The sequence below is a fragment of the Apis florea genome, unplaced genomic scaffold, assembly GCF_048593485.1.
Source record: "Apis florea isolate Af1SG1 unplaced genomic scaffold, ASM4859348v1 contig_32_pilon, whole genome shotgun sequence".
Taxonomy (NCBI): Eukaryota; Metazoa; Arthropoda; class Insecta; order Hymenoptera; family Apidae; genus Apis; species Apis florea.
Genome location: NW_028256733.1, coordinates 199,587 through 227,242, shown reverse-complemented (window position 1 = coordinate 227,242; position 27,656 = coordinate 199,587). Strand labels below are relative to the sequence as shown.

General features: G+C 19.5%; 8 protein-coding genes and 1 long non-coding RNA gene across 20 annotated transcripts in view; 5 read left to right on the top strand and 4 right to left on the bottom strand.

The window, feature by feature from the left end:
- LOC100863864 (uncharacterized) overlaps positions 1-6,944 on the bottom strand; it is a 39,610-nt gene extending 32,666 nt beyond the window's left edge. For all 6 annotated transcript variants that reach the window (XM_086911364.1, XM_086911366.1, XM_086911368.1 and 3 more), the window contains exon 1: positions 6,828-6,944. In XM_086911364.1, the coding sequence (XP_086767490.1) occupies positions 6,828-6,920 (93 nt within the window). In that variant the 5' untranslated portion in view covers positions 6,921-6,944. The remainder of the gene's footprint in view (positions 1-6,827) is intronic.
- Positions 3,151-7,603, top strand: LOC147657087 (uncharacterized). Its single transcript, XR_015293086.1, has 2 exons — positions 3,151-3,577; positions 6,836-7,603. It is a non-coding gene; the product is annotated as an uncharacterized LOC147657087 (long non-coding RNA).
- Positions 7,604-11,464: 3,861 nt separating this feature from the next.
- Positions 11,465-12,006, bottom strand: l(3)87Df (cytochrome c oxidase assembly factor COX20 lethal (3) 87Df). The gene has a single exon (XM_012492497.3). It carries the CDS (start codon positions 12,004-12,006, stop codon positions 11,671-11,673), a length of 336 nt encoding a protein of 111 aa, XP_012347951.1. The 3' UTR covers positions 11,465-11,670.
- Positions 12,007-12,177: 171 nt separating this feature from the next.
- On the top strand, positions 12,178-14,260 carry RpS7 (ribosomal protein S7). Its single transcript, XM_003697833.4, has 5 exons — positions 12,178-12,731; positions 13,091-13,261; positions 13,500-13,681; positions 13,783-13,933; positions 14,152-14,260. Exons 1-5 carry the CDS (start codon positions 12,669-12,671, stop codon positions 14,227-14,229), a joined length of 645 nt encoding a protein of 214 aa, XP_003697881.1. The 5' UTR covers positions 12,178-12,668; the 3' UTR covers positions 14,230-14,260.
- Positions 14,261-14,339: 79 nt separating this feature from the next.
- Positions 14,340-17,832, top strand: LOC100865876 (PSME3-interacting protein). The gene is made up of 6 exons (XM_003697831.4): positions 14,340-15,252; positions 15,568-15,670; positions 15,989-16,087; positions 16,161-16,380; positions 16,603-16,670; positions 16,847-17,832. Exons 2-6 carry the CDS (start codon positions 15,574-15,576, stop codon positions 17,158-17,160), a joined length of 798 nt encoding a protein of 265 aa, XP_003697879.1. The 5' UTR covers positions 14,340-15,252; positions 15,568-15,573; the 3' UTR covers positions 17,161-17,832.
- A 509-nt stretch (positions 17,833-18,341) lies between these two features.
- Positions 18,342-20,290, bottom strand: LOC105736703 (uncharacterized). The gene is made up of 2 exons (XM_012492499.3): positions 19,958-20,290; positions 18,342-19,760 (listed from the first exon to the last, which is right to left on the bottom strand). Exons 1-2 carry the CDS (start codon positions 20,060-20,062, stop codon positions 18,495-18,497), a joined length of 1,371 nt encoding a protein of 456 aa, XP_012347953.2. The 5' UTR covers positions 20,063-20,290; the 3' UTR covers positions 18,342-18,494.
- On the top strand, positions 20,215-21,735 carry LOC100866239 (cyclin-dependent kinases regulatory subunit). 4 transcript variants are annotated; one of them, XM_012492500.3, is made up of 3 exons: positions 20,215-20,338; positions 20,929-21,056; positions 21,405-21,735. In XM_012492500.3, exons 1-3 carry the CDS (start codon positions 20,238-20,240, stop codon positions 21,503-21,505), a joined length of 330 nt encoding a protein of 109 aa, XP_012347954.1. In that variant the 5' UTR covers positions 20,215-20,237; the 3' UTR covers positions 21,506-21,735. The 4 variants fall into 4 exon arrangements, with proteins under 4 accessions (XP_012347954.1, XP_086767496.1, XP_003697882.1 ...); XM_086911370.1 differs by having other exon boundaries at positions 20,217-20,506; positions 20,929-21,026; XM_003697834.4 differs by having other exon boundaries at positions 20,217-20,506.
- A 737-nt stretch (positions 21,736-22,472) lies between these two features.
- On the bottom strand, positions 22,473-23,677 carry LOC100866358 (cytochrome c oxidase subunit 5B, mitochondrial). Its single transcript, XM_003697835.4, has 3 exons — positions 23,533-23,677; positions 23,298-23,371; positions 22,473-22,766 (listed from the first exon to the last, which is right to left on the bottom strand). The coding sequence occupies exons 1-3, from the start codon at positions 23,615-23,617 to the stop codon at positions 22,557-22,559; spliced, it is 369 nt and encodes a 122-aa protein (XP_003697883.2). The 5' UTR covers positions 23,618-23,677; the 3' UTR covers positions 22,473-22,556.
- Positions 23,678-24,460: 783 nt separating this feature from the next.
- Positions 24,461-27,521, top strand: stck (LIM zinc finger domain containing stck). Of its 4 annotated transcripts, none has more exons than XM_086911360.1 (8): positions 24,461-24,504; positions 24,859-24,938; positions 25,529-25,642; positions 25,878-25,990; positions 26,070-26,262; positions 26,349-26,490; positions 26,583-26,841; positions 26,966-27,521. In XM_086911360.1, exons 3-8 carry the CDS (start codon positions 25,539-25,541, stop codon positions 27,163-27,165), a joined length of 1,011 nt encoding a protein of 336 aa, XP_086767486.1. In that variant the 5' UTR covers positions 24,461-24,504; positions 24,859-24,938; positions 25,529-25,538; the 3' UTR covers positions 27,166-27,521. The 4 variants fall into 4 exon arrangements, with proteins under 4 accessions (XP_086767486.1, XP_012347960.1, XP_003697872.1 ...); XM_012492506.3 differs by having other exon boundaries at positions 24,504-24,584; XM_003697824.4 differs by lacking the exon at positions 24,461-24,504 and having other exon boundaries at positions 24,726-24,867.
- The last annotated feature ends 135 nt before the right edge of the window (positions 27,522-27,656 follow it).

Here is a 27,656-nt window from a genome sequence, read left to right as displayed (position 1 = left end):
AACATCAGTATGATATTAATTTTTTCCTTTTTATTATGGTTTCTATCTACAAGAAACCATAATAATATCTACAAGAAATTAGGAATTATCTAACAATTTTATTATTACGATGCATTTAATTTATCTCATCTTTTGTTTTTGTTTTCTTACGTATAACTTTCAATTTTTTTTTTTTTTTTGATAATATTCATTTTTTCATTGATTTTATTATTAGATACATTGTCCTGTATAAGTAAGAAACAAATATTACAATATCCGCATCGATATTTCGATCGTTATTTCGTTTTACGTAAAAAATACACAATTGGCTGATTTCTAGGGTGGTGTCTCTTCTGGGAAAAGGGTAATGTAGAAAAATTAACTCACATATACACATGTACAGTATATGTACGATGAATTCAAGCAATTAATTGCATTGAGGGTGTTTCACAATGATTCTGATTCACGATCATGTTGCTTCAATTTAAAAAAGTTTGCTGCGCAATCCTAGAATTAAAATTAAAAAAAAAAAAGAAATGGCAAAAAATTTTGAATTTCCATTATTTTTAAATAATACATATTCGTATTCATATTATTAGTTTAGAATATTGATAAAATTTGATTCGAAGAAATATACGCTAGATAGCACGGACACGAAACTATGAAACCAAGTATCCATGTTATCACCAACTCGAATCCGAGAAGAGAATGTAAAGAGCATGTGCCACGGAACTTCACACAATATCCCTTTCAGACTGCAAGATAAGCTTTCTCATGTTCTTCAGCCTTGTAACTAGACATTCTAAGTCTTATGCTTTATAATCCTCCTGAGAGAACTAGTATGCAGCACTACTTGAATACTCTTCTCTCGTCCACCCTTTCTCCTCATTAATATTGCAACTCCATGCAGGAGGTTCAACCCTCGGTCAAAAACGCGCGGTGAAAGAACTGCATTTTTCTCGTAGTAATATACTATATAGTTGAGGAAATATACTATTTTATATTTTATTTTATAAATTATATAATAGAATGTCATCATATTTATTTTAGCGAACATTAGTGATAATTTTGTAGGAAATTTCTAATTGTTATTAATTAAGAAAGAAGATTTACATAATTATATTAATTGTTAATGCAAGAAGAATGAATAAAAATTAAAATAATAATTGTGTTAATTAGAATGAAATATGAATATTCTTTTTAATGACATTCAGTCGACAATCAGAATAATAATAACAAAAATAAACTATGTAGGAAAAATTTTTTTATTTGCATTATCACTTCGTATAAAAAGATCTTTTTTCAATCTTATATTGTTCATATATGTAATTTATCAAGGATTTTACAAAATGATTTCAGAATCATTATACATGACATAACCTCTCATGAATATATTATTATGAATTTTTTTAAAATCTATGATTTGTATTTAAAATATTTTTATAAGTTTTGTTTTGAAAAAAGTAATTGTAAGCTTAAGATAGAACAATAGCATTATCTTTATAATCTAGTAAAACTTCATTTAATCTTTCACTTTTATAAATAAAAAGAATAAAAAAACACGCATTCACTGAGATTAAGCAAATTGTGCATGAAGTATACATTGAAAAGCAAACTTTCTTGTTGAACATTATAACATAAAAAGAATTGACGGATAACACTGACAATTAGCACGACGTCGATCAAATTCTTCTTCTCAACACGAGAATTATTGTAAAAATGATGAATCATCACACTTTAACACGAGATTTTCCTCTCCTTCTATTTTTCAATATTCCTAGTCTTGTCATTATATCTCACTTCACATTGTCAGCATTTTTTAACATAGGTCAACAGGCTTTACTTTTACGTCATAACCTCATTATTAAAATATATCAAAAATTATCTGATATTTCTTTAAATATTTTTTTTAAATACTTAAATAACAAATAATTATGTAACCTATATAATGTTTTGTTATAAATTAATCTCACAAATTAATTTATTTGATATTTCAATAATTTTTTTAATTTAATTAAAGAAAATAATATACTATAATTAAAAACATATAATTAATATTACATTCAATATTCTTCATTTTCATTATTTGAATGGTTAAGAAGAAAAATTTAAACAAAATTAAAATATTTTATTATGAAAAAAAAATATAAAATAAATTGGTCTTAAATAATTGAATTATAATTAGTAAATATTATAATAAATAATATTACTCATATGCACGTATTAGAATAATGTCAATAAATATTTAATTAGAAAATTAAAAAAATTCAATATCAATTCAAACTATATCAATTCAATGTATGTATATATATATATATATACACACATACATATGTATATGTAAAGTTAAAAGTAACAATACATGTTTTTCTGTAATATTCTGCCATCTGGCGTAATATTGAAGAATTATTTATATAATCAGCAGAAGGTAAATTGTATTAAATATTGATTAAAAATTTAAAAATTTCTAAAATTATTAGGATATACGATATAATCTAAAAACAAATATAATTTAAAATAATATTTATTAAAATAAGTTTCTTATTAATAATGGAAAAATTGAAAATAATTATATTGTTATTTTCTATATTACCGATTCAGCAGAGAATAATTTATTATCTTTCACATAAACCGGTTAAATCGTATAAAAAATTAATTTATATATTTTTATATATCAATATACTTTCAAATAAAATGAATATGAAAATGAGCATTCTACTGAAATAATAATGATAATAACACGTATTGATATTTTTATATGCACTTATTCAATTGCATTCATCTCAAACATTCATCTCAATCATTTATAATCAGATAATTACGCTCAAGTTATTTCTCTCTCGAAATTTCGATATGTATGAATTCTTTCCAACAAAATATGCACGAAACTTTCTTTATAAGGAAATGAATGTAAAAATAAAAATCCTATTGGTGAAAAAAAAAGATAGCAAAGAAACTCGACAAAAAATGGAGAAACTTCTCCTTTTCTATATCTCGAGCGTAGGTGTTGATTCTCCTAGTTTCTTTTTTTTCTTTCTTCTTTAACATTGTTTCCGGTTAGCGGATGCTCGCCATGAAACCAACTGGCATAACGGAGAACAATGGAAAGCGGATATAATGAAAGGAAAGAGCAAGAACTACGCTCGAGTGAATTAGCATTGGTGATGAACTTAACAATTAATTACTTTCACATATCACGATCAGTCATGCAAAGTAGTCGTGCAAAAAACATAGATATACAACAACATTCTTTTATATATAATTAATGCATGTTCTGTCAATCATGTAAGACTTGTACCATAAAAAGCAATTATTGCTTATATCTAGATAAAAAACTATATATCATATATTAATTAATATTCAAAATAACTTTCGTAATTATTTTTTAATAATATTTGGAGAACATCAAATTTTCCAAACTTTCATATATATAATTTGAAATTTTCAATTTTCTACAAGAAGAAAATATTTTTTAAAAGATTTAAGATAAAAAAAAATCATAGTATCTTCGCTAAAACATGCAAAATCCGTAATCTTATATGTCCGCCATTCTACAGGCAATCGAGCAACGTAATTGTACATGTCCAGCAAACGACAGGTTAATAGTATTACATAATTAAATAATAAAAAATTTAATATTTTTTTTTACATTGTTTATCGTTATAAAAATAAATTTTTATAAAACACTATTATATATCTATTTGTTGTATTTTAATTTGTTTTCAAGATTGTATTAAATTGTAATTATTATGATAAAGAATAATAATTTAATTCATTTGCATAAGTTACGTAAAAGTTAAACGATATAACAAATACATAGATTAATATCCATATAGCATATCTTTGTAAATCTTTCTTTAATTAATTATATAAAAATAAAGAATATGAAAACATATGTGAAAACAATATATATATTAATTATTAAAAGTACTTTCTTAAAACATGAATGGATGTAACATTAGTAAACATAAAATAACGGTAGAGTTTTCGTAAAAAGAAGATTTTTCGTCTTTTTAAAACTTTTATCTTTTATATTCTTATTGCATATTTCGTTTAAATTAGTATACATATATCTATTAAATTAAAAGCAGAATATATTTGTTACATTAAACATATTACAATGTATATATATAATATATATAATATATAATATAATTTCAATATTACAGATGCAAAATATATAAAAAAAAAAATTTTTTTTCACAACTTACATATTCCTACAAGAAGTTAATTTGAATATTTTGAGAAATAATTATAAAATAATGTTATATTTATCATATATCACCAATATAATTAAAAAAATGGTTAATTATTATATAGACAAAGCGTTGAGATAAGACATAATCCAAAATAGGTTAGGAAATACTGACTAACGTCATCTTTATCTGAAGTTAGAACTATCGCAAAAATCTCGTACTATTGAAGTACATGCTACCAACTTGGATACAATAAAATATGAAAAAGACATACATTCAAATACTAATGGAAACGATACCGAGGACATTGAACTTTCTAAGCATGACCTTCAACTCGTATCTCAGAGAATCAGCTGGCTTTTTCGCTACAGTTATAAGATATAAGTATAATATTGCAGTGCGGTAGTCAAAGTACTATATACTATATACTATCAGATTCAAAACATTATTCGTACGTTCATTTATAGTATAGTGCTGTAACCAGTTAATAAGAATAATTCACGCAATTACATACTTTCATAAGTTGATATTTCAGCATGCATTCAATAATTAATGGTAAATTTTTTAATTAACTGATGATAGAATTAGAATAAAATATTATAAGAAAATAATATACTTGTGTGATGATAAATGAGTGCAATTATATAATTGGATTAATTAATTGGAAATAAATTTATTCATTGATTAAGATCAATTTATAATTTAACTATAATTCAACTATTTGATTTTAATATAATAAAATTGTATAAAATTATCGTAAAATAAATCGTATAAAATTTTTCATATGTCTCATAGTATGATGTCTCATAGTGTCAATCTAAAATTTTAAAACAAGTTGATAAACGCATAAAAAGAATTTTCAAATAATTTCAATGCAGAAAGTAATGCGAAAAATCAGACATGTATTGAAATGCTACAAATAGTGGAGTGAAAGGACAGAGAAGAATAAGAAAGTCTGTGATGTACATTTTATCTAAGCAATAGCGTAAGAAACATAAAAACATTCGCAAAAATCTTATTTTTCTATCTACTTTGTTTAATTTATTATTCTATTATTATCAAAAATGTATTATCAAAAATATATTTTCTGTTTCATTTTATTTTTTTAATTTTAATAACATTATTATTTTCAAAAAATTGTCATTAATTTTGAAAAATTTCATTCACTATAAGATTACTGACTACATTAATACTTAAAATTACTATATGGAATGTGCTGAAAAATAAGTAGGTGGATATGCAGTTAGATTACTTATTTACCATCTTTCAATATATATTCGATTCGAACAGTTAAGACTTTCTAAATTTTGAAAATGGTCCAATGATTAAAATCAATTGAATTATTAGAAAAAAGAATAAAAAGAAAAATTATAATGCTAAAATAAAATTTTTTATAAAAATAAATTGGATTGGAAAAATGAAGAATCATAAAAAGTATTAACACTGTAAATAAATGTATAAATGTTAAATCAATATTTATCTACTGACTGATGAATATACGACTTATATAATGCGAGAACATTGCGGTTTTTAAGATATTCGATATCTTACTAAACGTTGACGCGATTTGAGTAGATAATAGTTATGGTATAAATAATTTACCACTTGAAACTTAATATGAATTTTCGATTATCTTTCTATTTTCAGAAAAAAATTTTATAAAATGAAAATGTGATCTTTTTTATATATAAATAAAAATATAATTTTTATTATATATTATCAACTTTAAAATGAAAAAATTAAAACAATTTATATGATATGCTTTGTTGCTTTATTTATAGATATCAGTATAATATCTATAATTGAAATTATGAGCACATTTTTTATGATACTTCCTTGATGATTTAACATATTTAATTCATCTTTTTTACTTCTTGATGAATTTAATAACTTTTACAAACAGGTTATTTTGAATGAGTAACAAGACTGACTGTTTATAAAGAATATATAACAGAAATGTCTTACAAGATGACACCTTTCTGTTTATTTTGGATATCTTATACGATATAGACATTATATTTCAAGTTAGTAGCAAATCTATAGTATATTATAAGTTTAATATATTGTATAAATATATAACATATGATCACATGTAAATATATACAAATATACAATATATAATGAACATAAAAATTTCTTATAAAATTAGAAAACATATATAAGTTCATTTAAAAAGGTCATTTAACATTATATGAAGTATATAAACAATTCTTTTATAAGTAAAATACAATGATGTGAATTTTACTTTATACCTTTACTAATAATATAATTAATATCAATGGAATACTTTCTATAAGATTTTCTCATTCAATTCCAACAAATAATGAACCACGTAGTACAGAATATATTACATATTCTTACTTCCTATCGGTATTATGTACTACCTATTGTATATGAATTTAAAAATCTAGAAGTGTACAATACCGGAAGATAAAAAAAATTGTAATTTGTTCTACTAAAAGTAAATTTAATCTCTTTCTTTTTTTAATATTCATAATTATTAATATTCAAGTTACATATAATACGAATTACAAATTATTATTCTTAATCGTAATTAAATTACTTTCGAATTATTTTGTTATCATATTGTCAATTTAAAATTAGTTAAAAAATATTTAATCCTTATAATTATTATATTATTAAATTATTTACCTTGGCAGGTTTATCCATGATACGATAAGTGAGCGAGTCGCGATGACCGGTTGCGATGACGGCGCCCGCCTTACGAGACACGCATTGCCCCATATAGATTCCCCAACCTTGTCCCAGCACAATCTGTATACAATCAAACAATCATTAAATCATATTATCTAAAATGATTGTAAATATTAACATATTCGAGACAGATATTTTAAAATAATTCGACTTCTCAACCCATTTTTTATTTTAATTTAATTTAAAATCAATCGATTTTTTTATATTTAAACTAAATTCTCAATATATAATAAAAGAGCAATTTTTGAATTGTAATTTTTAATTGGATATTACAATTTAATATTAATATCGAATGCGTTAAATTTTACGTATAATGAATAAATACATATTAATTTGATTCAAATAAATTGTGGAATTTTATTTTCACTTATTTTATTTGTTCTTTTATTTATTTTTATTTATTATTGACTGAATTGATGTTACAAAACGAAATATAAAAATATATTCTGGAAAAAGTAATATTTTCTCGCAAATATAAATTTGAATAAAATGTATAAATTATATACATAAAAATATAAAAAATGTATTGATGAGATACATGTACATGATAAAAATTAAAGAAATAAGTAAATATTTAATAAATTAAGTAAATGTGAATATCTTTTCTTCTCTCTCTCTTTCTCTGCATATGTATCATATGATATTATGTCATTATTTTACAATTTTTAATTTTAATGAATAAATAAAATTTTATAAATGAATGTAAAAAAGAATCAAGATAATATTTTCAATATTTCCTATTTTATAAAAATATATACATGTCACTTATAAATGACACTTTAAAAATCAATTGAAAATAATTTAATTGCAATGCAATAAAACGATTTAATGCAATTTAGTACCTCCATATATACAGTGAAAATATATTCCATTAAACATGAAAATTCTAATAATCTATAGTAAATTGAATTATATATTGATGAAAATTGCATTTCGATATAAATCAAAACTTCTATTAATTTACATTATAAGAGATAATCGCAAATAGTTAAAATTTATTATTATTTTAACTATTTTTTATCCATTATTTAATATTATATTTCCAAGATCAATGAATAAAACATAAAATTTATCATGAATAAATATTAAATAAAATTATATTAATATTAATTTTCTTTTGTAATAAATGTGGTCTATAATTATAATTAATTATTTCGCTTATTTGTTATTAAAAAACACGCAATTCAAAAACAACATAAATTCAATTATCTTTTTTTACCAATTAGATTAAAGATAACATTATTAATTGTAACAAATTATATATATCAGATTAAATAAAGCTATGTTATTATGTTATAAAAAGTTAATTTGTAGAAAAGAATGAAGAATTAATGTACACTTGTAATTTTAATTACAAATGAACTATTTAAATTTAAATTTAATACTTTCAATAAAAATAATATTTATATAAAAATTTTTTCTATCTTTTTCCATAATATTCGTTTAAATATGTCACGCTTTCCTTTTATACATTTTCGATAGGTTAATGGTTCACGACAGGTACTCTTGGTCAATTGAATAGTTTCATTGGTACAACCAGGAAGCTCTTAAATGATGATATTGTATATCCATCCATTTATTTATATGAGCCAAATGAACGTAATATTGTAAAATATCATCAATGCAAATAAAATTTCTAAAGTTAAAATATAAATTATCTTATAAGTTAGCGAATATAATCTATAAAAAAAATCTATGAATCTATAAATAATTTCAAAAACAAAAAAAATTATACACATGTTTTTTCTTTAGTATATAGATGATAATTTCTTTGAAAAATAATATTTATGAAAAAATTGAAATTTTACTTACTTGCATAAATAAATATTTTATAGAAAAACAATTCTATTTATAGAAAAACAAATTGCATTATCTATCTTATAATCATCTCTTTGCTTCCCGATAAGTTTCTTAATAGGTAAGTATAGATTAACGAGAATTATATTAACATAAAAATATTCGCAAATTTTATATATATCTGAGAAATGAGAAACTTAGCAAGGAATTTAACCTTAAATAAATCAAATCAATGGTGAAAGGTGACGGCGTGATTCCAAGATGTAGGGCGATAAATGGCACTGGCCCAATTCATTCGGAGCTGAACTCTGTTTGGAAAATTTTTATCAATTTTTTATATAGAAAAATATGGGAATATTTTTTAACTTTTAATCATTTCAAAAATTAGTTCATATTAATTCAAAATTTTTTAACCTCGTAAGAATATGAAAGATCTTCGTAAGTATAACAGTTGATTAAAATTATATTAAAAATTTTTAATTATGAACAATATATATATATATTTTCAAAAAAATTATATGAATAAAAATAGAATATATTACATACATATATATATATATATATATATATATATATATATATATATTAATAATATAAACTTAAGTTTAGAAAAAAAAATTATATTCTCTAACATTTCAGAAGACCGAAACTACAGAATCCGCATTGAGATATTTCAAATAAAGGACCTCTACCCAGTTTCACATGTTAAAATCGATACTGACCGAAATATTGAAGAGTCAATAATATATATGAAAAAAGCTTTTACATTAACATATTTTGTTATTAAATTTACTAATAAATAAAATTCTTTAAATATACATATTATATTATCTAATATTAGATAAAATTTAAAACGAATATATATAAGTTAAGTATTCAAGTTTCAAGCTATTCATCAAATTTCAATTTTTCGTAATATTTTAATTTTTTTCATTTCCAATAAAATTTATTCGATATATACTCTTATTGTGAATGTAATTCACTCCATTTAACGTAAAAATTAATTTAATTCAAATTTAAATTCATTTCAAAAATTTATATAAAATTTATGACAACATATTTTTTTATTACACTTGACTAAAAATAATTCATTAATTTAGAGATAAATAAAAGAATAAAAAGAGAAAAGAAAGGCAAAGAAATAAAAATAAAGAATTTTATTAGTTGACTAAAGCAAAAGGAAAAAAAAACCCCTAGATGTGTTACACATGCACCTTAACCTTTCCTAAGTACCTTTTTACCAAAAATTATATTTGGAAATCGAGTTGTATATACTCGAATTTACTCACAGAAATAAAATTCCGTGTGGCCCTATGCCTGGCCTGTTGTATAGTTGTCTCAAAAACACTGGAAAAAATAAATTGTCTTTTTCATACCAAAAGTTTATTACAGATGTCATCAAACCTGTCCAAAATCGAACCGAATTTCTATACTGCTTGGTATCGTAACAATTCATGGTAAATGTTATATAAGGTTTATAAATAATGCATATGGAAGATTAAAACTGCATTATTTACACATAAAAAATTGTTAAATTATCCTAAGCAATTCCGGTCAGCTTATTTTATATATATATGTAAATATTAAAATCAAATTTTTTTTACAAAATATAACATCAATTCATAAATCAATTAAATCATTATATTAAAAATTTTATAATATTATATTAATCAAATTTAAATAAGTTACAGAAAATAGATAAAAAAAAATCGATTTGAAAACCACTGTTTTATATTCGTATATAAATATTATCGAATAAGTATTTCTCTATGAAAGGATTTTCCATTGACGTATATTTAAAACTTAGAACAGAACACAATGGAGATTTCCTTGTATCTCCATAAAATTTTGTTGATCATGGTATAATGATAACATGATACTCTAAAAGACCAAATTTTAGATATGAATTGAAATAATAAAATCACCTCTTCTTGTAGAGTAGAATCTCTCAAGTAGATTGCGTGAAATCGTGGTATGCATCACAAAATTTAACACTGACACCTACGAATGACAACGTGCCGATCGCGTGACGCGAGGATACGACTTGTATCCTCGATACACAGTATGTAACAGAACTACTACACCACCTGTCACTCGGCATATTCGATAGTATGAAACATGCGTCGTGATGTCATACACGCCCCACCAAACGCCAAACACCAATGAGCATATAACAAACAGAATCTTTCTTAATATTATGCTCCTTTCAGCACCCTCTGTTGTACATTAATGAAACATCAATTTAAAGAACAAATTTTTTAATAAATTTAATTAAATTCTTAAAACCCAATGTAAAAAAATTATATATTTTTAATGTATAAATTCAAAACATTAATTATTATAAAATTATTCAATAATTATTTCATATTTTTAGATAGATAATATTTGCTTTTATATACTTTTAATTAAATAAACAAAAATATAAATAAATAAATGAAAACATAAAAGATAAATAATAAAAATTTTATTACTTAGCTTTATTTTCATAAATTTATATATTTTTATATTTTTTAAAAGTCAATATTTAATTTTTTTTAATATTTAATTTTATTTAATTAATTGAAATTAATGATAAAAACTATTTTTTATGAAAAATATAAATACTTTTATTTTCTTATTATGCAAAAGTAACAAAATGTTTTATTACTTAAATATAATATATAAATAATGTCTTATTATTTAAATTTAATTTTATTATCAAAATATTTAAATAATATAAATATCTAAGTATATAAAAAAAAAATTATATTAATATTAATATGAATAAAACAAAAATGTGAATTGTATATATTTTATTATTGTTTACTTATAATTTATTTTAAATATGTTATTTTTAATATAATAATTATTTTAAATATATTAATATTTATTTTGATATTTACTATTGCATTTATATTTTTCACAAAAAAACATTGTATCTTTTTATTATCATAAGTACATTATAACTATTATTTACAGATTTTATAAAAATTTCAAATATATTTTATACATCAACTAATTTTTTATTGCTAGTATTATCCGATTTAGATGTTTCATACAAAAGGTGCCTGAGTTTTTTTAATTCATTTCTTGTATTAATTTCATCAACTGCACAATATATTGCATAGCTAATTCCTATTGCACCGTAAGAAGCCATTCCTATTCGTGTAGATTTTCTTGAATTACTTGTTATTAAAAATGAAATTAATCCACAAATTATGCCACCAGTAATAGCAGTTATGAAAGCATTTCTTTGACATTTTGTTTTAATTACTGGTTCTCCAAAAATAGTGAAGGATTGTCTGTGTCCTTCTCTTCCTGAATGTTCTACATCTGCCATATTTTTAATTACAATATACAATTTATAAATATTTTTAAACTTCTTTCTTTTAACCTCAAAACAGGTCACATATTATATAGATATTAAACTATTAGATATTATATATTTAACGCATAACATGTGATTGCATTATTTTGAAGTAAGATACACATTAGCAATACATGTTTACAAACACAAGAAAAATTATAAAATAAAATTTGTTAAATTCGTTAAAAAAATTGATAAATATAAAATGAAAATAAATTTTTAAATATTATTTGAGAAAAAAGATTTATAAGTTATAAAAGAACTATATATAAATAAAAATGTAATATAAAAATACATTTATATAAAACTATAATTTAATGAATTTATGAATTTTAAAAAGTTAATTTAATTTTAAATATAAAATATATGTACATTAAATAATTATATCAAAAATACATACATTTATTTTTTGAAGTAACTTTATTTCATAAGATGCAAATATTTTTTATGAAAAATAAATTTTTATAATATATCTATATATATATACAATAAAAATATTATGATTAAATTAAAATATAATATTATTTAAAAATTAATCAACTTAAATTATTAAATTAATTTAAATATTTAATTAAGAATTTATTAAATTAACTAAAAATATAAAGAAATATAGAGATATTTTGTAGATATATAGAATGGTTGGTACTACTATCTATGGACATATTGGATCTTTTTCATACGGTGCGGATATCGTCAAGGTACATGCGAAAAACAGTTTAGTTTTTAACTGAAAACAAAGTTAAAATGAATTAGAAAACATTAAATGATATTTTGCATGTTATTTATAACATTGCAATTTATTAGATAAATTAATTTTTTTTTTTGGATTATATATATAAAATGTGATAAAAATGGATTTTATTTAACACATATTTTAACAATATTTGACAGTATATATTGTATTTTATTTAAAATTCTAAAGTTTTTACTTAAATAATTAATTTCAAATGAAATTTATCTTCCAATTAAATTTCTATTGAATACATAAACTATCTAAAACTTATAAAGTATTTATTTATAAACAAGAATAGATTTTAATCTTTAAATATTTTTAAAGATGTTTCCAGCAAATGCTAAAATCATAAAAAGTGGTGGAGCCGAACCTGATGCGTTCGAAGCCAGCATTTCTCAAGCTTTGCTGGAATTGGAAATGAATAGCGATTTAAAATCGCAATTACGGGAACTTTATATTACTAAAGCACGTGAAATAGAAACTAATAATAAAAAGGTAAAAGATATCTTATTTTATATCATAAATTTTTAATCATTATATATAACATATTAATTTTTACTAAATATTAACTTAAAATATAGATTTAATTTTATTTCATAAGATTGTGAATGATAAAATATTTTAATATTTTCTAAATATAATTTTAATATGAATCTTTATTTTTTTATATTGAAATTTTAAAATAAATATATACTAATATAATATAAATAAAATAATTTGATATTTATTTTAGTGCATTATTATATATGTACCCATGCCAAAGTTAAAGGCATTTCAAAAAATTCAAACTAGACTTGTACGTGAATTAGAAAAAAAATTTTCTGGAAAACATGTTATGTTTGTTGGAGAACGTAAAATTTTGCCTAAACCAACAAGGAAAACACGTACTAAAAACAAACAAAAAAGGCCAAGAAGGTATCATAATTTTATCTAAAATATTAATAAAATGTATTTATTATTAATTATTTATATTATTGTTTAAATTGATAATAAATATAACAAATATGTTTTTATAGTCGTACCTTAACAGCAGTATATGATGCATTATTGGAAGATTTAGTATATCCTGTAGAGATTGTTGGAAAACGCATAAGAATTAAACTTGATGGTACACAACTTATTAAAGTTCATTTAGATAAAAATGAACAAACAAACATAGAACATAAGGTAAATAAATTTTTAATATGATTTATTTTATAAATTTATTTTATTTTATTACTTCAAAATATAAAAGTTTAGTTGTATAATAGACTGTATAATATGTATAATAGTTGTATAAATATAAATCAACTTTGTTTATTTATTATTTATTTATTTATTTTTTATTGATAATTATATAAAGTATTATAGAATTATATAAAATAATGCAATATTTTATTTATTAGGTTGACACTTTTGCAGCTGTGTATAAGAAATTAACAGGTCGAGATGTAACATTTGAATTTCCAGAGACATATGTATAATTTGTTTAAAAAATAAAAATATTTGAAATAATTTTTTCAAAGATTGTTATTTTTTCATTCTATATTAGTAAAATTTATAGTTTAATTTACGAATAAAATTATTTAAGATAATTTTGATATTGTAAATTTTATAATTATAATTAAGTAAAATGAAAATTCAATATTTTATAATTTATATATAATTGTTACATAATTTATTTTTTATATATATTTATTTTTTTCAAATTTCAAATTGAAGTGAAATCAGAATATTATAAAAAATAAGATTTAAAACTTTAAAATTGAATAGAGAACATTATATGTGGTTATATTTTATTATATGTGAATGTGTACATATTGTGTATTATACTTATATATTATACTCTAGTATTTCACGCATGCGTATAAAGTTCTAAGTAACCAAGTATAAGCAGTTAATTTTCGTGGTATCAAATATCATTTTTGTGATATAAATTAATATAGAATAATAAAAAAATTATTTAATCTAATTTTGATTGTGTAGAACAAATGATCTAATTACAATAAAATATTCAATATATATAATCATCCATAATTATAATCATTCAAGTTAAAATCTAAGACTTAACCTCTGCATCCTTCGGAAAGCACTAAATATTTATCTAAGAATACTGATTTACAAGCATTATTAAATTTAACTTATATTGAAAATATTTTATCAAAATAAAAAACATTTCATAAAAAATTATTATTTAACAAATTTAAAAAAAAGGAAACTTCGTATTTAAAATTTAGAATGTCAAATATTCCTAGACAAATATTAATACGTTAAATTATTCAATTTAATGTTTTGAAACTCGATTTAACGTACTGGATATAACTATTTTAAAAATTGATAAAATTTTCAAACAATTTTAATTTTTAAATTGTACTGAGAAGTGAAAAATTAAATATATAAATGTTGAATGTTTGTAAAAATAAAAATTTCACAAATACTAAAAATAAATATCCTTTGCGCTATTAAGTATTCATATAATTTATCAAAATTTATTATAAATAAAAGTGGTAAGTTAATATAATTATTTCAATAGAAACATATATGTTACCTATCATTATGATATAAATATTATAATATTATTCCATATTTTATTCTTTTAAAAATAATATTTATATATAATTTATAATTAAATAATATTTTCTATGTCATTTGAGTCTGCTGAATTTGCAAGATAATTGTTAACATCAATAAATTTATTATTTTTTTATATATTATTTAATCAATTTTTAATTATAATAAATAAATAATTAAAGTTATTTGTAAGCACTATTTTGAATTATAAAGGATTTGAATTTTATAATTTGAGTTTTCTAATTTTTTAGTTCAAAATGAGTTCAGGGTTTATATCAGAAGCTGAGATTGCAGAACAACGTAGAATAAGACAAGAAGAATGGGAACGTGTACGAACTGCAGATCAACCATTAGGTTATTCTTATCTATATTTTATATTGTATTTTAACAATTGAATTTGAAAGTATATTTATTTAGTAAAAAACTATAACATATATAACATATTTTAAAATTGTTATACACATATAGTTTTTATCATAGTTTGTTTCATTATAGATAATTTAAAATATAATTTAATAAAATTAAAATTTATTTAATAAATTAAAATAATTTTTTTGGAATTATATATATACATGTATATAAAACATTATATATATATGTATTATAATTATATATAACATATATATATATGTATTGTGCTATCATCATCTATATTTTTTTTAATTTTTGTAGAAGCTCCAGAGGAACCATATGATCCAAGATCATTATATGAACGATTACAAGAACAAAAAAACAAAAGAGATGCAGAATATGAAGAGGCACATAAATTAAGTGAGTTAAAAATTATATAGAACATAATATCTAATAATTTCTTTTATATTATAAAATTATTTTTTTATTTCAGAAAATATGATAAAAGGTTTAGATGATGATGAAGTGGAATTTTTAGATTTGGTAGATAGAACAAAATTAGAAGAAGAACGTAAAAAAAATCTTGAAGAAGAAAAAGAAATGCGAGATTTCAAAGCTGCTGTTGCTTCATTACAAGAAAAATCTTTAAATGAAAAATTAAAACAAGAATTAAAAAATCCTCAAATTATGAATAAAAATATTTCTTCTGGAAGGTAATATAATAATTTATTAAATATATTCTAATATAATTCATTTCTTCATTATATTTTAGATATCGTAAAATAAATTATATAATATATTTTATATAATAATATTAAATTATATAATAAATAATAATTAATATTTAATTTCAAATTTTTTATAATTTTTTATTATGAATAATATAAAAATAATATATATTTTATAATATTAAAAAATAAATTGTTTTTTTGTAGTCGTACTTCCCAATTAAAATTATTAGCTGGAGTAGTAGTTAAACGTCCTGAGAAACAACAAAAACAAGGTAAATATAAAATTTTAATGTATTAAATTTTTTAATGATAAATTATTAACTATTGGATAAAAAAATAATATTTATTATTATGAAAAAAAACTATATATTCAATACATGTAAAAGATTACAAATATAATTTAATATTTTTCAAATCTTAATATTAGTTTAATATTATATTTATATAGATGTTATGCGAGGTATTAAAAGAAAATTATCTGAAGAAAATAAAGATACATCAAAAAAAGAAGACTGTGAAATAAATGAACAGATAATTACTGATTGTGAATCTGCATTTAAAGATACTTCAGAAGATAAAAATATAACAAATGAAACAGGAGGTATGAAATGTATTGGAATTTTACCTGGTCTTGGTTCCTACGAAGATTCTAGCGATAGCGAATGTAGTTCAGATACAGATCAGGATCCAGAACCAAATCATTCTAAATATGATCTGTTAGGTCGAAAAATAAAAATTTTAAAAGATAAAGAAAAAAGCTGAATACAAAATATTTATAAGCGCCTTTTTATTGATAGGTAAATAACAATTTTGTCTTGCAATTTATTGTAATTGTACAATATAAATATATTTTTTGCAATAATTTTCTGCATATTTTATTTTCACTTTCATTTTGCTCTTATTTCATATTGCAAAAGAATATTGGAGTTTTTTAAAAAATATATTATATTGTATAATAAACTTGCTTTTTTTAGAACATATATTTTAAGTATCATAAAACTCATTCAACTCTGTTTAAAGTTTAAATGTTTGCCTTTAAGGATATCACAAAAATAGCTAATTACAGAAATAAATTCTTTGTCAGTTCGTAAATAAGGAAATATGTATATATTTTTCAAAAGAATATTAAATACACATGTAATAATTACTTTGACAATTTTAAAAATATTTATATATTTAAATGTTATATTCGTTAGATATAATTGGATTATAAAATACATGAAACCATTTTTGTTTATTATGTACAATTATAATATCTCAAAATAATCATCTTAATAGTACTGATTATATTTAAAAGACGATTTCCATTAAATATATTGTCGTAACAATTTATGCATAAATTGTATTATATTGTAATATACGTGATACACATAAAATAACTATAAAATGAGTATATGTTATTTATATCAAAATATATGAAAAGTTTATATTTTATTTTCCTTTTTTTCTTTTTTTTAAAAAAAATGATGTGAAAACATAACACATTATAAATAATTCTATAATACAATTATATAAAATTTACATTTTTTAAATGGATTATAAGAAGTAGAAATTGTAGATATTTTTCTTTATTTTAAAATTGTATAGAAATAAAATTATTTTTATACTGAATTTGCAAATTATTTAAATTAAATAATATCAGATACTTTTAAAATGTATATATAATTAATCACAAAATTATTATAATATTTGTAATATTATATATATTTAAATATATTACACATATATATACATATATACATATTGATAAAGCTGCATTATATCTTTTAAATATGTCTCATTCCTATATCACATTTATCATATTATTAATGAAATTATGATTTCATAATATATAATTAAATTATGTGTTTTATAATAAAACAATCATATTAAAAATATTAAAAATATTAAAAATTTTAATAATTACATATGAAAATATTTTTATATAAATAAAAATACTGAGATTCTTTTAAAATTTTATTTGTAATTACAAATACAATTAATTTAAATATGAAATATTTATGAAATATATTTCATATAAAATAATTTAATAATATCATGTAACTTATATATATAATTATAAATTTAAATTTTTATAAGTATATATACTATAAATGTTAGCTCAACAAAGAATTTATCCACTCATCATTTATATCTTCGGAAACATTATAATCATTAGTTAAATAATCTTCTAAAACAGTATCTATATTTATACTAGTATTTGTAGTTAAAATATCAGATGTTATACTTTCTTGATTTAATGAAGTTATAGAATTATTAAATTGATTTGATATAGAAGCAGCATTTATGTCTGTTTCTGTTAAATAATTTTCTGTTTTAACTGTTGGATTTGTTTTCATACTTAAGGAATTATTATTAATATTATTAATATTACTAACAATATTAGAATTATTTGATTCCTTATTTTTCTTAATAGCACTAAAACTAAATTTTTCATATTGTTTACCACTAGTTATATTTCTTTTTACAAATGTATTTTTTATTTCTAAAGAATTTGATTTTGTATTATTACTTTTATAATCAGTTTGTTGTATTATATTTTTTACTGTTTCAGTAGTTGTAGTACATAATGGAATTTCAAAAGATAATGTTATAGGTGGTAAACCATCTATTTCCATCTTAGTGACATTTAAATTAGATTTTAATATACTTTCATTATTTTGGTTTTTATTTGATTCTAAATTTGGTAATGTTTCAATTTTTGATATTAATTTAGTTTCTGCAATATCTTTAGATTCAATATTCAAAATTTTTTTATTTGAATCCTCATAGACAGAAATTTGATTTCCTATATTAATACTAGAAATATCAATATTTGTTTTTTCAACATTTGTTATTTTTGGAGTTCTTCTATTTATATTTTTAATATTTTCTATTGAAGGAACATTTTTTTCTTTAATATTTTTATTCAATGTACCTATCCATTCATTTTTAATTTTTATATTTTCCATATTATTGTCAATTAATTGAAAATTTTTATTATGCATATTTATATTATTAATTTCTTTATTTAAAATAATATTATTGTCATTGTATTGTGCTTTAATATCAATATTTCCTATCATACTTGAACCTTCAGGAACAGAAGTACATTGATCAAGAATAGTTTTTGAATTTATTATATTTGAACTATTACTTGTAATATTAATATTTTCTATGTAATACATATTTAAATCATCAACCATTTCCTTTGGTGTTTGCTTCATTGGTGATGCAAATGTATTACATAAAGATTTTGTTGATGTTATATTTTCTTTTAATTTTGTTATTGTTGGTTTATAATCATCCCAATAACAAGACCAGATTTTTCCCACTGCTCTTGGACAAAATACAAAATCTTCATATCCAAGAGGCCATATACACTAAAATATAAAATAAATTAATTATGTAATACAAAATGAGAATAAAATAACAAAATTACATATTTTACATATTTATTTTTTCAAATTCTTTTTATCGTTGTATATAAGGTTATATTATTAAATATTGAAATACTATCAATAAAAAAAAAGATATTATATTTATATTCAATTTTTGTAAATTAAAATAATAAATTTACCTTTTCTTCTTCACACATCCATACAGCTTCTTGTAAATTAATTTGTAATAATTTTATTTTCTTTTTAATGCCATTTTTTAAACAAAGTGGACATAAATCTTGCATTTTTTATTAGCAAAAATTAGAATTTTATCGATTTATTAAACTTTCAAAATATTTTAGAATTTTAACAGATTTATTTTTTTAAATTATATTTCTTGAATTTTTAATGTTTTTTTTTTTTCTAAATTTACTATGAATTAAATGGAATTATAAAAGAGGGCGCATTAGTTTCTAAAGCATGCATATACCTGTGCAACCTGTTATGGCTTTTGAAAAAAAATTACTACCAATACTAAGTTTGTCTAGTGTTGAAATTTATTTAAAATTATATATAATAAGGTGAAATTCATTGTTATATATGTACACATACAATTGTTATGAAAACAAATCTTATAAAAAAAAAGGACTTATATTTTTTATAAATTTATAACTTTCATTCAAATATAATATGCCAGCTGATCAAATACAATATTCTGAAAAATATAACGACGATAAATATGAATATAGGTTCGTACAAAAATCTAGTTAATTCATCTTGAAATATTAAATATAAAATATAAATTAAAATACACAAAGATCTCTAATATATAACTTTATCGAAAATTAAAGAATATATATATGTGTATATATATATATATATAAATTCTCTTATTCTTATACCATATATATAAAATATATATGTAAAATATAATCTTATATATTTCATTATATATTTCAATATATTAAAAATATTATTTTATATTACATTTTTATTATTATTATTATTATTATTATTTTTTGATTACTTGGATATATACAATAATTCATAAATATTTTATAAAAAAATGTTTATAATAAAAAGATAAATTATTTATTATTCATAACTAAAACTAAAAATTTATAAAGCTACAATAAATATAAATTCATAATAAGCAATTATTTGTTTACAGACATGTTATTTTACCAGCTGATTTAGCAAGACATGTTCCAAAAACTCATCTTATGTCAGAAACAGAATGGAGAAATTTAGGAGTTCAACAAAGTCCAGGTTGGGTACATTATATGATGCATGTACCAGGTATAAATTATAAATAAATAAATTTATAAAATAAAATGTTCAAAAAATTTGTTTATATAGTTTATTAAAGTTCGTTAGAAATAAATTGATTTTGTCAAAAAATCTTTATAAATATATAAATATAATTTACATTTTTCATGCAATTTTATTTGTCTTTAAGCAATTCAAATAAATTTATATATAATAATATTATATATAATTGTATATAATAATATATATTTTAAATTAAAATATAAACGTTATAAATAAATAAAAATATTTACTTGTAAAATATTTACATTGAATAAAATTATAATATAATAAACAATATACATATATTAATTCTTGTAAATTTATATAATTTTTCAGAACCACATGTACTACTCTTCCGTAGACCAAGAACTGATATTTTAACAAATACAAGAAACACTGCTTTTCAAAGAGAATACCAAAATGTATATTGTGTTTAAACATAATTTTAGGAATTTTCAATATTATTTAATGTTAGATTTAAAGATTAATAAATTGATTAGCATAATTATAATGTAAATGGCAAAAATGATTTGCTTATTTATGATCATGATCATTTTGTTAAGATTAATAAATATATTCTGATGGAAATTTATGTAAATTTTAAAAAATATTTTAAAAGTAAGAGAGAGAGAGACTGTAATAAATTGTAATAAATTTATAAATATAATACTAAGATTTATCATTTTTAAAATATAAAACAAATAATAAAACATAATATTATGTATATAATATTTACAATATTTCACAATCATAAAATTAATTTACACTTACAAATATTAAATATAAAATAAATTTTCTGCTTGTAAAATGTGTTAATATTTATATATATATATATATTATTATTAAAATATATTTTCAATTAAAATATTTTTTACTATATTAAGGTAAATAACTTATATAATAAATATTTACACATTTATTTATATATAATTATAGATTTACGTATTATATTTTTATTGGTTATATACTTTAAATATGTTTGCTTATTTATATTATTTATGTTTTGTTTTAGCATATATTATTAGATAAATATAATTTTTTTTAAATTAATCGTGATTTTGTTTAATTATGTTATTAATTAAAATTAAAATAAAAGGTATAAAAACATATGAAAACAGACTATAAATAAGATTTTAATAATATTTATTAAAATAATTTAATTGGAAATATACATATTTAATTACTATATAAAAGTTTATATCATTTAATTATAAGATAAATTTTAATATTACAATGTTTCTATAAATTCATATTATAAAAAAAGTTTTTTTATCTTGCAATTTTTAAAATAAATATTTAGAAATAAACTAAATAATAAATATAACATAAAAACTAATGATTTCAATAATTTATTTTAAATTAAAAGATATATATGAAATATTAAGAAAGAATATAAGAGGGTAATAAATAAAAACGATCTTTAATATTTTATACAACATTATTTCTATGTTTTAAACAAATGACTAATTAACAAGAAATGACATTAAATTAAAGTGGTGCAACTTGAGTAAGTTTAAACCAATGTCCACATTCACATCGGCGTGGCTGACCATCATGTAACCACATCCAATTTACATGTGAAGTATCTGGTTCACAAATGCAACCAACAATACGACTTTTGAATGCACTTGGTACTAAATTTGGACAATCCTTTGTGCTATCACGTGATATTTCTATAGCTTTCATGTGATATGGATCCTAAAATAAAATAATAATAATTAATCAAAATTAAAAAAAAATTTATAATCTATAAAAAAAAATCACTATAAATTAAAAACATATATTTACTTCCATTTTTTGAAAACGCTAATATATTTTTTATTTTGCAATTTTATCATACAAATATATATGATAATATTAAAATAAGAATTTATATATATATATGATGATATATATATAAATTCTATATATTTATATATATACATAAATTCTATATATATATATATATATATGATTAATTTTTTTCTTATCGATTTTAATCAAATTTCTAAATTAATTTAAAAATGAAATTCTATTTATATTTAAAAATTATGATATTACATAAAAAATCATTATAGTTTGCAAATGATTTTTGATATTATCTTATTTTAATAAATTTATTTAATAAAATATATATTACTAGATTTAAATATGATTCGTTATTTTATATTATAATAGTAAAAGTATTTAAAAAAATAGAATTTTAAAATGTGACATTAGTTTAAAAAATTATTAAACATATAAACTTACAAAATTGCCAGCTGCTGCGGCAAGTAATTCACGTTTTTCTAATCCCGTGGCAAGTTCCAATGGATCGGGAAAAGCTGTAATAGAAATTTTATTTAAAAAAACGTTATTTTATATATAAATCAAAAATTATATAAAATCAATAAATTATATTATCATATTACGTAATAGAAAAATGCAAAAAATTTAAATAATTTTTTATAATTATTTTATTATTTAAATAATATGTTCACTTTACTTTCATTTTTTGCGAATTTAATAGCATTGCAAGAGAATGTTCGTCGACATTTGTGGAAAACAATACGACTACATAACCATGCCATTTTTCAAATTACAGTTAACAATTAATTGAAAGAAATTGTTCTTTCACGAACACAGAACAATTCGTACAGAAGTAGCTGCAGAGTGTCAACTTTGATAAAACTCTTCGATCGATTAATAGACTAACAGCGCCATATCACTAAATTTAGTAATTTCAATATATTTTTAAAACTATTTTTTTTTATTTATATAATTTAATAATTTACTCAAAATTATGTTATATGCAAATATTATATTATATGTTTTATATTATTATGTTTTCATATAATTTAAAAATAAATATTATATTGTATTGTTTTAAATTGTAAAAAAATATACATACAATAATACGTATAACTATTTTACATTCATATATAATTATATAGTTACTAAAAAAAATTTTAAATATTAAACAATGAACAATAATGAACAATAATTAAAATTATGATTAAAATTATCATAATTTTTATAATGAATTGCTATTAAATATTTTTAATTAAATATTTTATATAATGATATTAAAAATTATTAAAAATTAGTTTATGAAACAATCTTTAATTTATTTTATATTACTCTATTTTCTATTTCTAATTTTTGTAATAATTTTTTTAAAGAAAAATATTGTTAATATTATTATCATATACAAAATTCTCTTGAAAAATATGCAATATTGATTAAATATTTAGAAATTAAGCAATTCAATAATTTTATGTAAATAAAATTTTATATTTGTAAATGTAATTTTAACAAAATTGGAAAATTTAATTTTTTAGTTTATAATAATTAAATTATCCTAATAGATATTAATAAAAATATATATTATGTATAGATGAATATTTTATTTAGTATTTATTAAAGTTTCATATCTATATAATTCTACTTCGTAGTTTGAAGCAATATTTCACAAAAGGTAAATCCATATTTCTAACATCTGATTGGTTATTGCTGTTAAATGATTATTACGAAAAAGATGGTGTATTATTTGATGACGTAATTTTTATTTTAAATATTTAACTAAGTATATAATGAATATATTTATTGTTAATGTGAAAACGTATTTGTAATATTGTGTATATTTTCTAAATAAAATTTTATTTTAAAAAGTGCGATTGATATTAATGATAATAATTTTAATTTATAAAAATATTAAATATTTTTAAATAATATCTAATATATAATATTGCTATTCATTAAATAATAATAATAAAATAATAATATTTAATAAAAATTGTGTGCTTTAATTAATTCTTCTTTATCATTAAAGAATGCCAGGGTAAGCACAATAATTTCTCTTGTGAAACATAGTGTTATAGGATATCTACCATCTGCAAAATTAGTTTCCAGGTATATAATTTTAAGTCCATTATTATATATATAATGAGATAAAATATTGAAACGACTTAAATATAATATAAATATTAACATAAATATATGATATTTATATAATTATATATTTACATGTTATAAAAAAGAAATACCTTTATATAATGATAAAAATGAAGTTATTGTCATTCAATTTTAAAAGTGTAATGTAATATTTATTATATTATATATTAAATAATAATATTAAAATAATACATTATATATTAAAAATTTGATAATTAATAAGAATATTTTGAAAATTTCTAATTATATATTTTATGATTTTATATTAATTAAATTTTATTTATGTTAATTTTCAATAAATTAAATATTTTTTATTAAATTTTTTTTTATTATTTGATTAAAATAATTATTTTACTTATAATTAAAAAATTAAAAGATTAATAATTAAAAAATTAGATAAAAATTTAAATTATATTCAATTATAAAGTCAAAAAATATATATTTTACTATATTAATCAATCATTAATTAAATAAATATTAATTTATAAAAATAATTTTATCATTTTTATATTTAATTATTTTTATTAATAATATAAATTTTAATAAAGTGTTACAGAGATGTCTTTGGATAATATGTTTTGTTCTCGATGTAGAGAAGGTTTTGTACCTCATGAGAAAATTGTAAATTCAAATGGAGAATTATGGCATCCTCAATGTTTTGTGTAAGAATTATTATTAAAATTTTTGAATTATTAAATTATTGAATTATTATTAAAATTTATTATATTTTCTTTAGCAGAGAAAATATAATTTAAATATTATTAAATAGATAATGTAATAAAGATATTAATAATTATGCATAAAATTTAAATGTAATTATTATCTATAATTATATATATATTTTTTTATAATTATATTATAATTATAAAAAATTATAATAAAAACATATTTTATTAGATGTGCACAATGTTTTCGTCCATTCCCAGATGGAATATTTTATGAATTTGAAGGATATAAATATTGTGAACATGATTTTCATGTTTTATTTGCACCTTGTTGTGAGAAATGTGGTAAGTTATTGTTTTTAATATTTAGTATGAAATAAAAATATTGCAAATATTTGAATTTAAAGAATTATTATTTATGTAGGAGAATTTGTTATTGGTCGTGTAATAAAAGCTATGAATGCTAATTGGCATCCAGGATGTTTTCGTTGTGAAGAATGCAATGGTGAATTGGCTGATGCAGGATTTATTAAATGTCAGGGTAGAGCATTGTGTCACACATGTAATGCACGTGTTAAAGCTGGAGCACTTGGAAAATATATTTGTCATCAATGCCAGTATGAATTTTAATTTTATTTATATAACTGAATTTAAAAATTATGCAAATAATATATTTTTTAAATATCTATAATATAATTTTTAGTGGTGTAATTGATGACAAACCTCTTCGTTTTCGTGGAGAACTTTATCATCCTTATCATTTTAATTGTACTGCTTGTGGTATAGAACTTAATTCAGATGCTAGAGAAGTTAATTCTAGACCAGGATATGCTGCAAATGAAATGGTATATGTTCATAATTATATTATTTTAAAATAATATTTTTTCTAACATATTGATATATAATTCATATTTTAATTATTTAATAATATTTTTAGAATGAGTTATACTGTTTGAGATGTCATGATAAAATGGGAATTCCAATTTGTGGTGCATGTCGACGTCCAATTGAAGAACGAGTAGTAACTGCTTTAGGCAAACATTGGCATGTTGAACATTTTGTTTGTGCAAAATGTGAAAAACCATTTTTAGGTCATCGTCATTATGAGAAGAAAGGTTTAGCTTATTGTGAAACACATTATCATCAACTTTTTGGCAATTTATGTTTTGTATGTAATCAAGTAATTTCTGGTGATGGCAAGTATATCAAATTTATTTCAATTTTTCAAATTAAAAATATTAAAATATAAAAATAATAAATATAATTTAAATAATAAAAGAATATATAATATATATAATATATATATTTCTAATTTTTCAGTTTTTACAGCTTTGAACAAAGCATGGTGCGTTCATCATTTTGCATGTGCTTTTTGTGATCAGAAAATGAATCAGAAAACTAAGTTTTTTGAATTCGATTTAAAACCGGCATGTAAAAAATGCTATGATAAATTTCCACAAGAATTAAAAAAACGTATGCGTCGAATGTATGATTTAAATCCTAAAAGAATACCAGCTTAAAAATTTAAACTATATAATAGTTAATTATATTAATTAGATATAAAATGAAATAATTTCTATTGCATTATATATATCTTCATTGCTAACATTATTTTACTTTAATTTTATTTATATCTTTCTTGTTTTAATCATATATAGTTATTTTAATATATCTATACAACTAAGAAGATTTTTTATCAATTTTTTTCATCAATTTTTAAATGCCTTATTATTATGAATAAATTAGAATATATAGGATACATAACATATACGTAATATATACATATGAAATAGTTAATGATAATTGCGTTTATGAATAATTAATTAAGAATAGAGATTGTTGAAAAAAATATAATAAAATATAGTTTATTGTCAAATATTTACTTATATATTTTCCTTAATATATAAATCATTATATATATATATATATATATAATATATGTTATGCATATTTATAAATAAAGTTAATATAAATAATTAAATGTATTAAAAAAATTAATTGATGTTGTGAT

Coding starts and splice junctions, on each gene's coding strand:
- stck (XM_003697824.4), top strand. Junction 26,491..26,582: donor GATATGCTGCAAATGAAATG/GTATATGTTCAT, acceptor TAATATTTTTAG/AATGAGTTATACTGTTTGAG. Junction 26,842..26,965: donor TCAAGTAATTTCTGGTGATG/GCAAGTATATCA, acceptor CTAATTTTTCAG/TTTTTACAGCTTTGAACAAA.
- LOC105736703 (XM_012492499.3), bottom strand. CDS start 20,062: ATGCAAGATTTATGTCCACTTTGTTTAAAAAATGGCATTAAAAAGAAA. Junction 19,761..19,957: donor GGATGTGTGAAGAAGAAAAG/GTAAATTTATTA, acceptor TTTATATTTTAG/TGTATATGGCCTCTTGGATA.
- LOC100866358 (XM_003697835.4), bottom strand. CDS start 23,617: ATGGCATGGTTATGTAGTCGTATTGTTTTCCACAAATGTCGACGAACA. Junction 23,372..23,532: donor TAAATTCGCAAAAAATGAAA/GTAAAGTGAACA, acceptor TTTCTATTACAG/CTTTTCCCGATCCATTGGAA. Junction 22,767..23,297: donor CCGCAGCAGCTGGCAATTTT/GTAAGTTTATAT, acceptor ATTTTATTTTAG/GATCCATATCACATGAAAGC.
- LOC100866239 (XM_012492500.3), top strand. CDS start 20,238: ATGCATATACCTGTGCAACCTGTTATGGCTTTTGAAAAAAAATTACTA. Junction 20,339..20,928: donor TTAAAATTATATATAATAAG/GTGAAATTCATT, acceptor ATTTGTTTACAG/ACATGTTATTTTACCAGCTG. Junction 21,057..21,404: donor TTATATGATGCATGTACCAG/GTATAAATTATA, acceptor ATAATTTTTCAG/AACCACATGTACTACTCTTC.
- LOC100865876 (XM_003697831.4), top strand. CDS start 15,574: ATGAGTTCAGGGTTTATATCAGAAGCTGAGATTGCAGAACAACGTAGA. Junction 16,088..16,160: donor TGAAGAGGCACATAAATTAA/GTGAGTTAAAAA, acceptor TTTTTATTTCAG/AAAATATGATAAAAGGTTTA. Junction 16,671..16,846: donor TGAGAAACAACAAAAACAAG/GTAAATATAAAA, acceptor ATATTTATATAG/ATGTTATGCGAGGTATTAAA.
- RpS7 (XM_003697833.4), top strand. CDS start 12,669: ATGGTTGGTACTACTATCTATGGACATATTGGATCTTTTTCATACGGT. Junction 12,732..13,090: donor ACGGTGCGGATATCGTCAAG/GTACATGCGAAA, acceptor ATATTTTTAAAG/ATGTTTCCAGCAAATGCTAA. Junction 13,262..13,499: donor TAGAAACTAATAATAAAAAG/GTAAAAGATATC, acceptor TATTTATTTTAG/TGCATTATTATATATGTACC.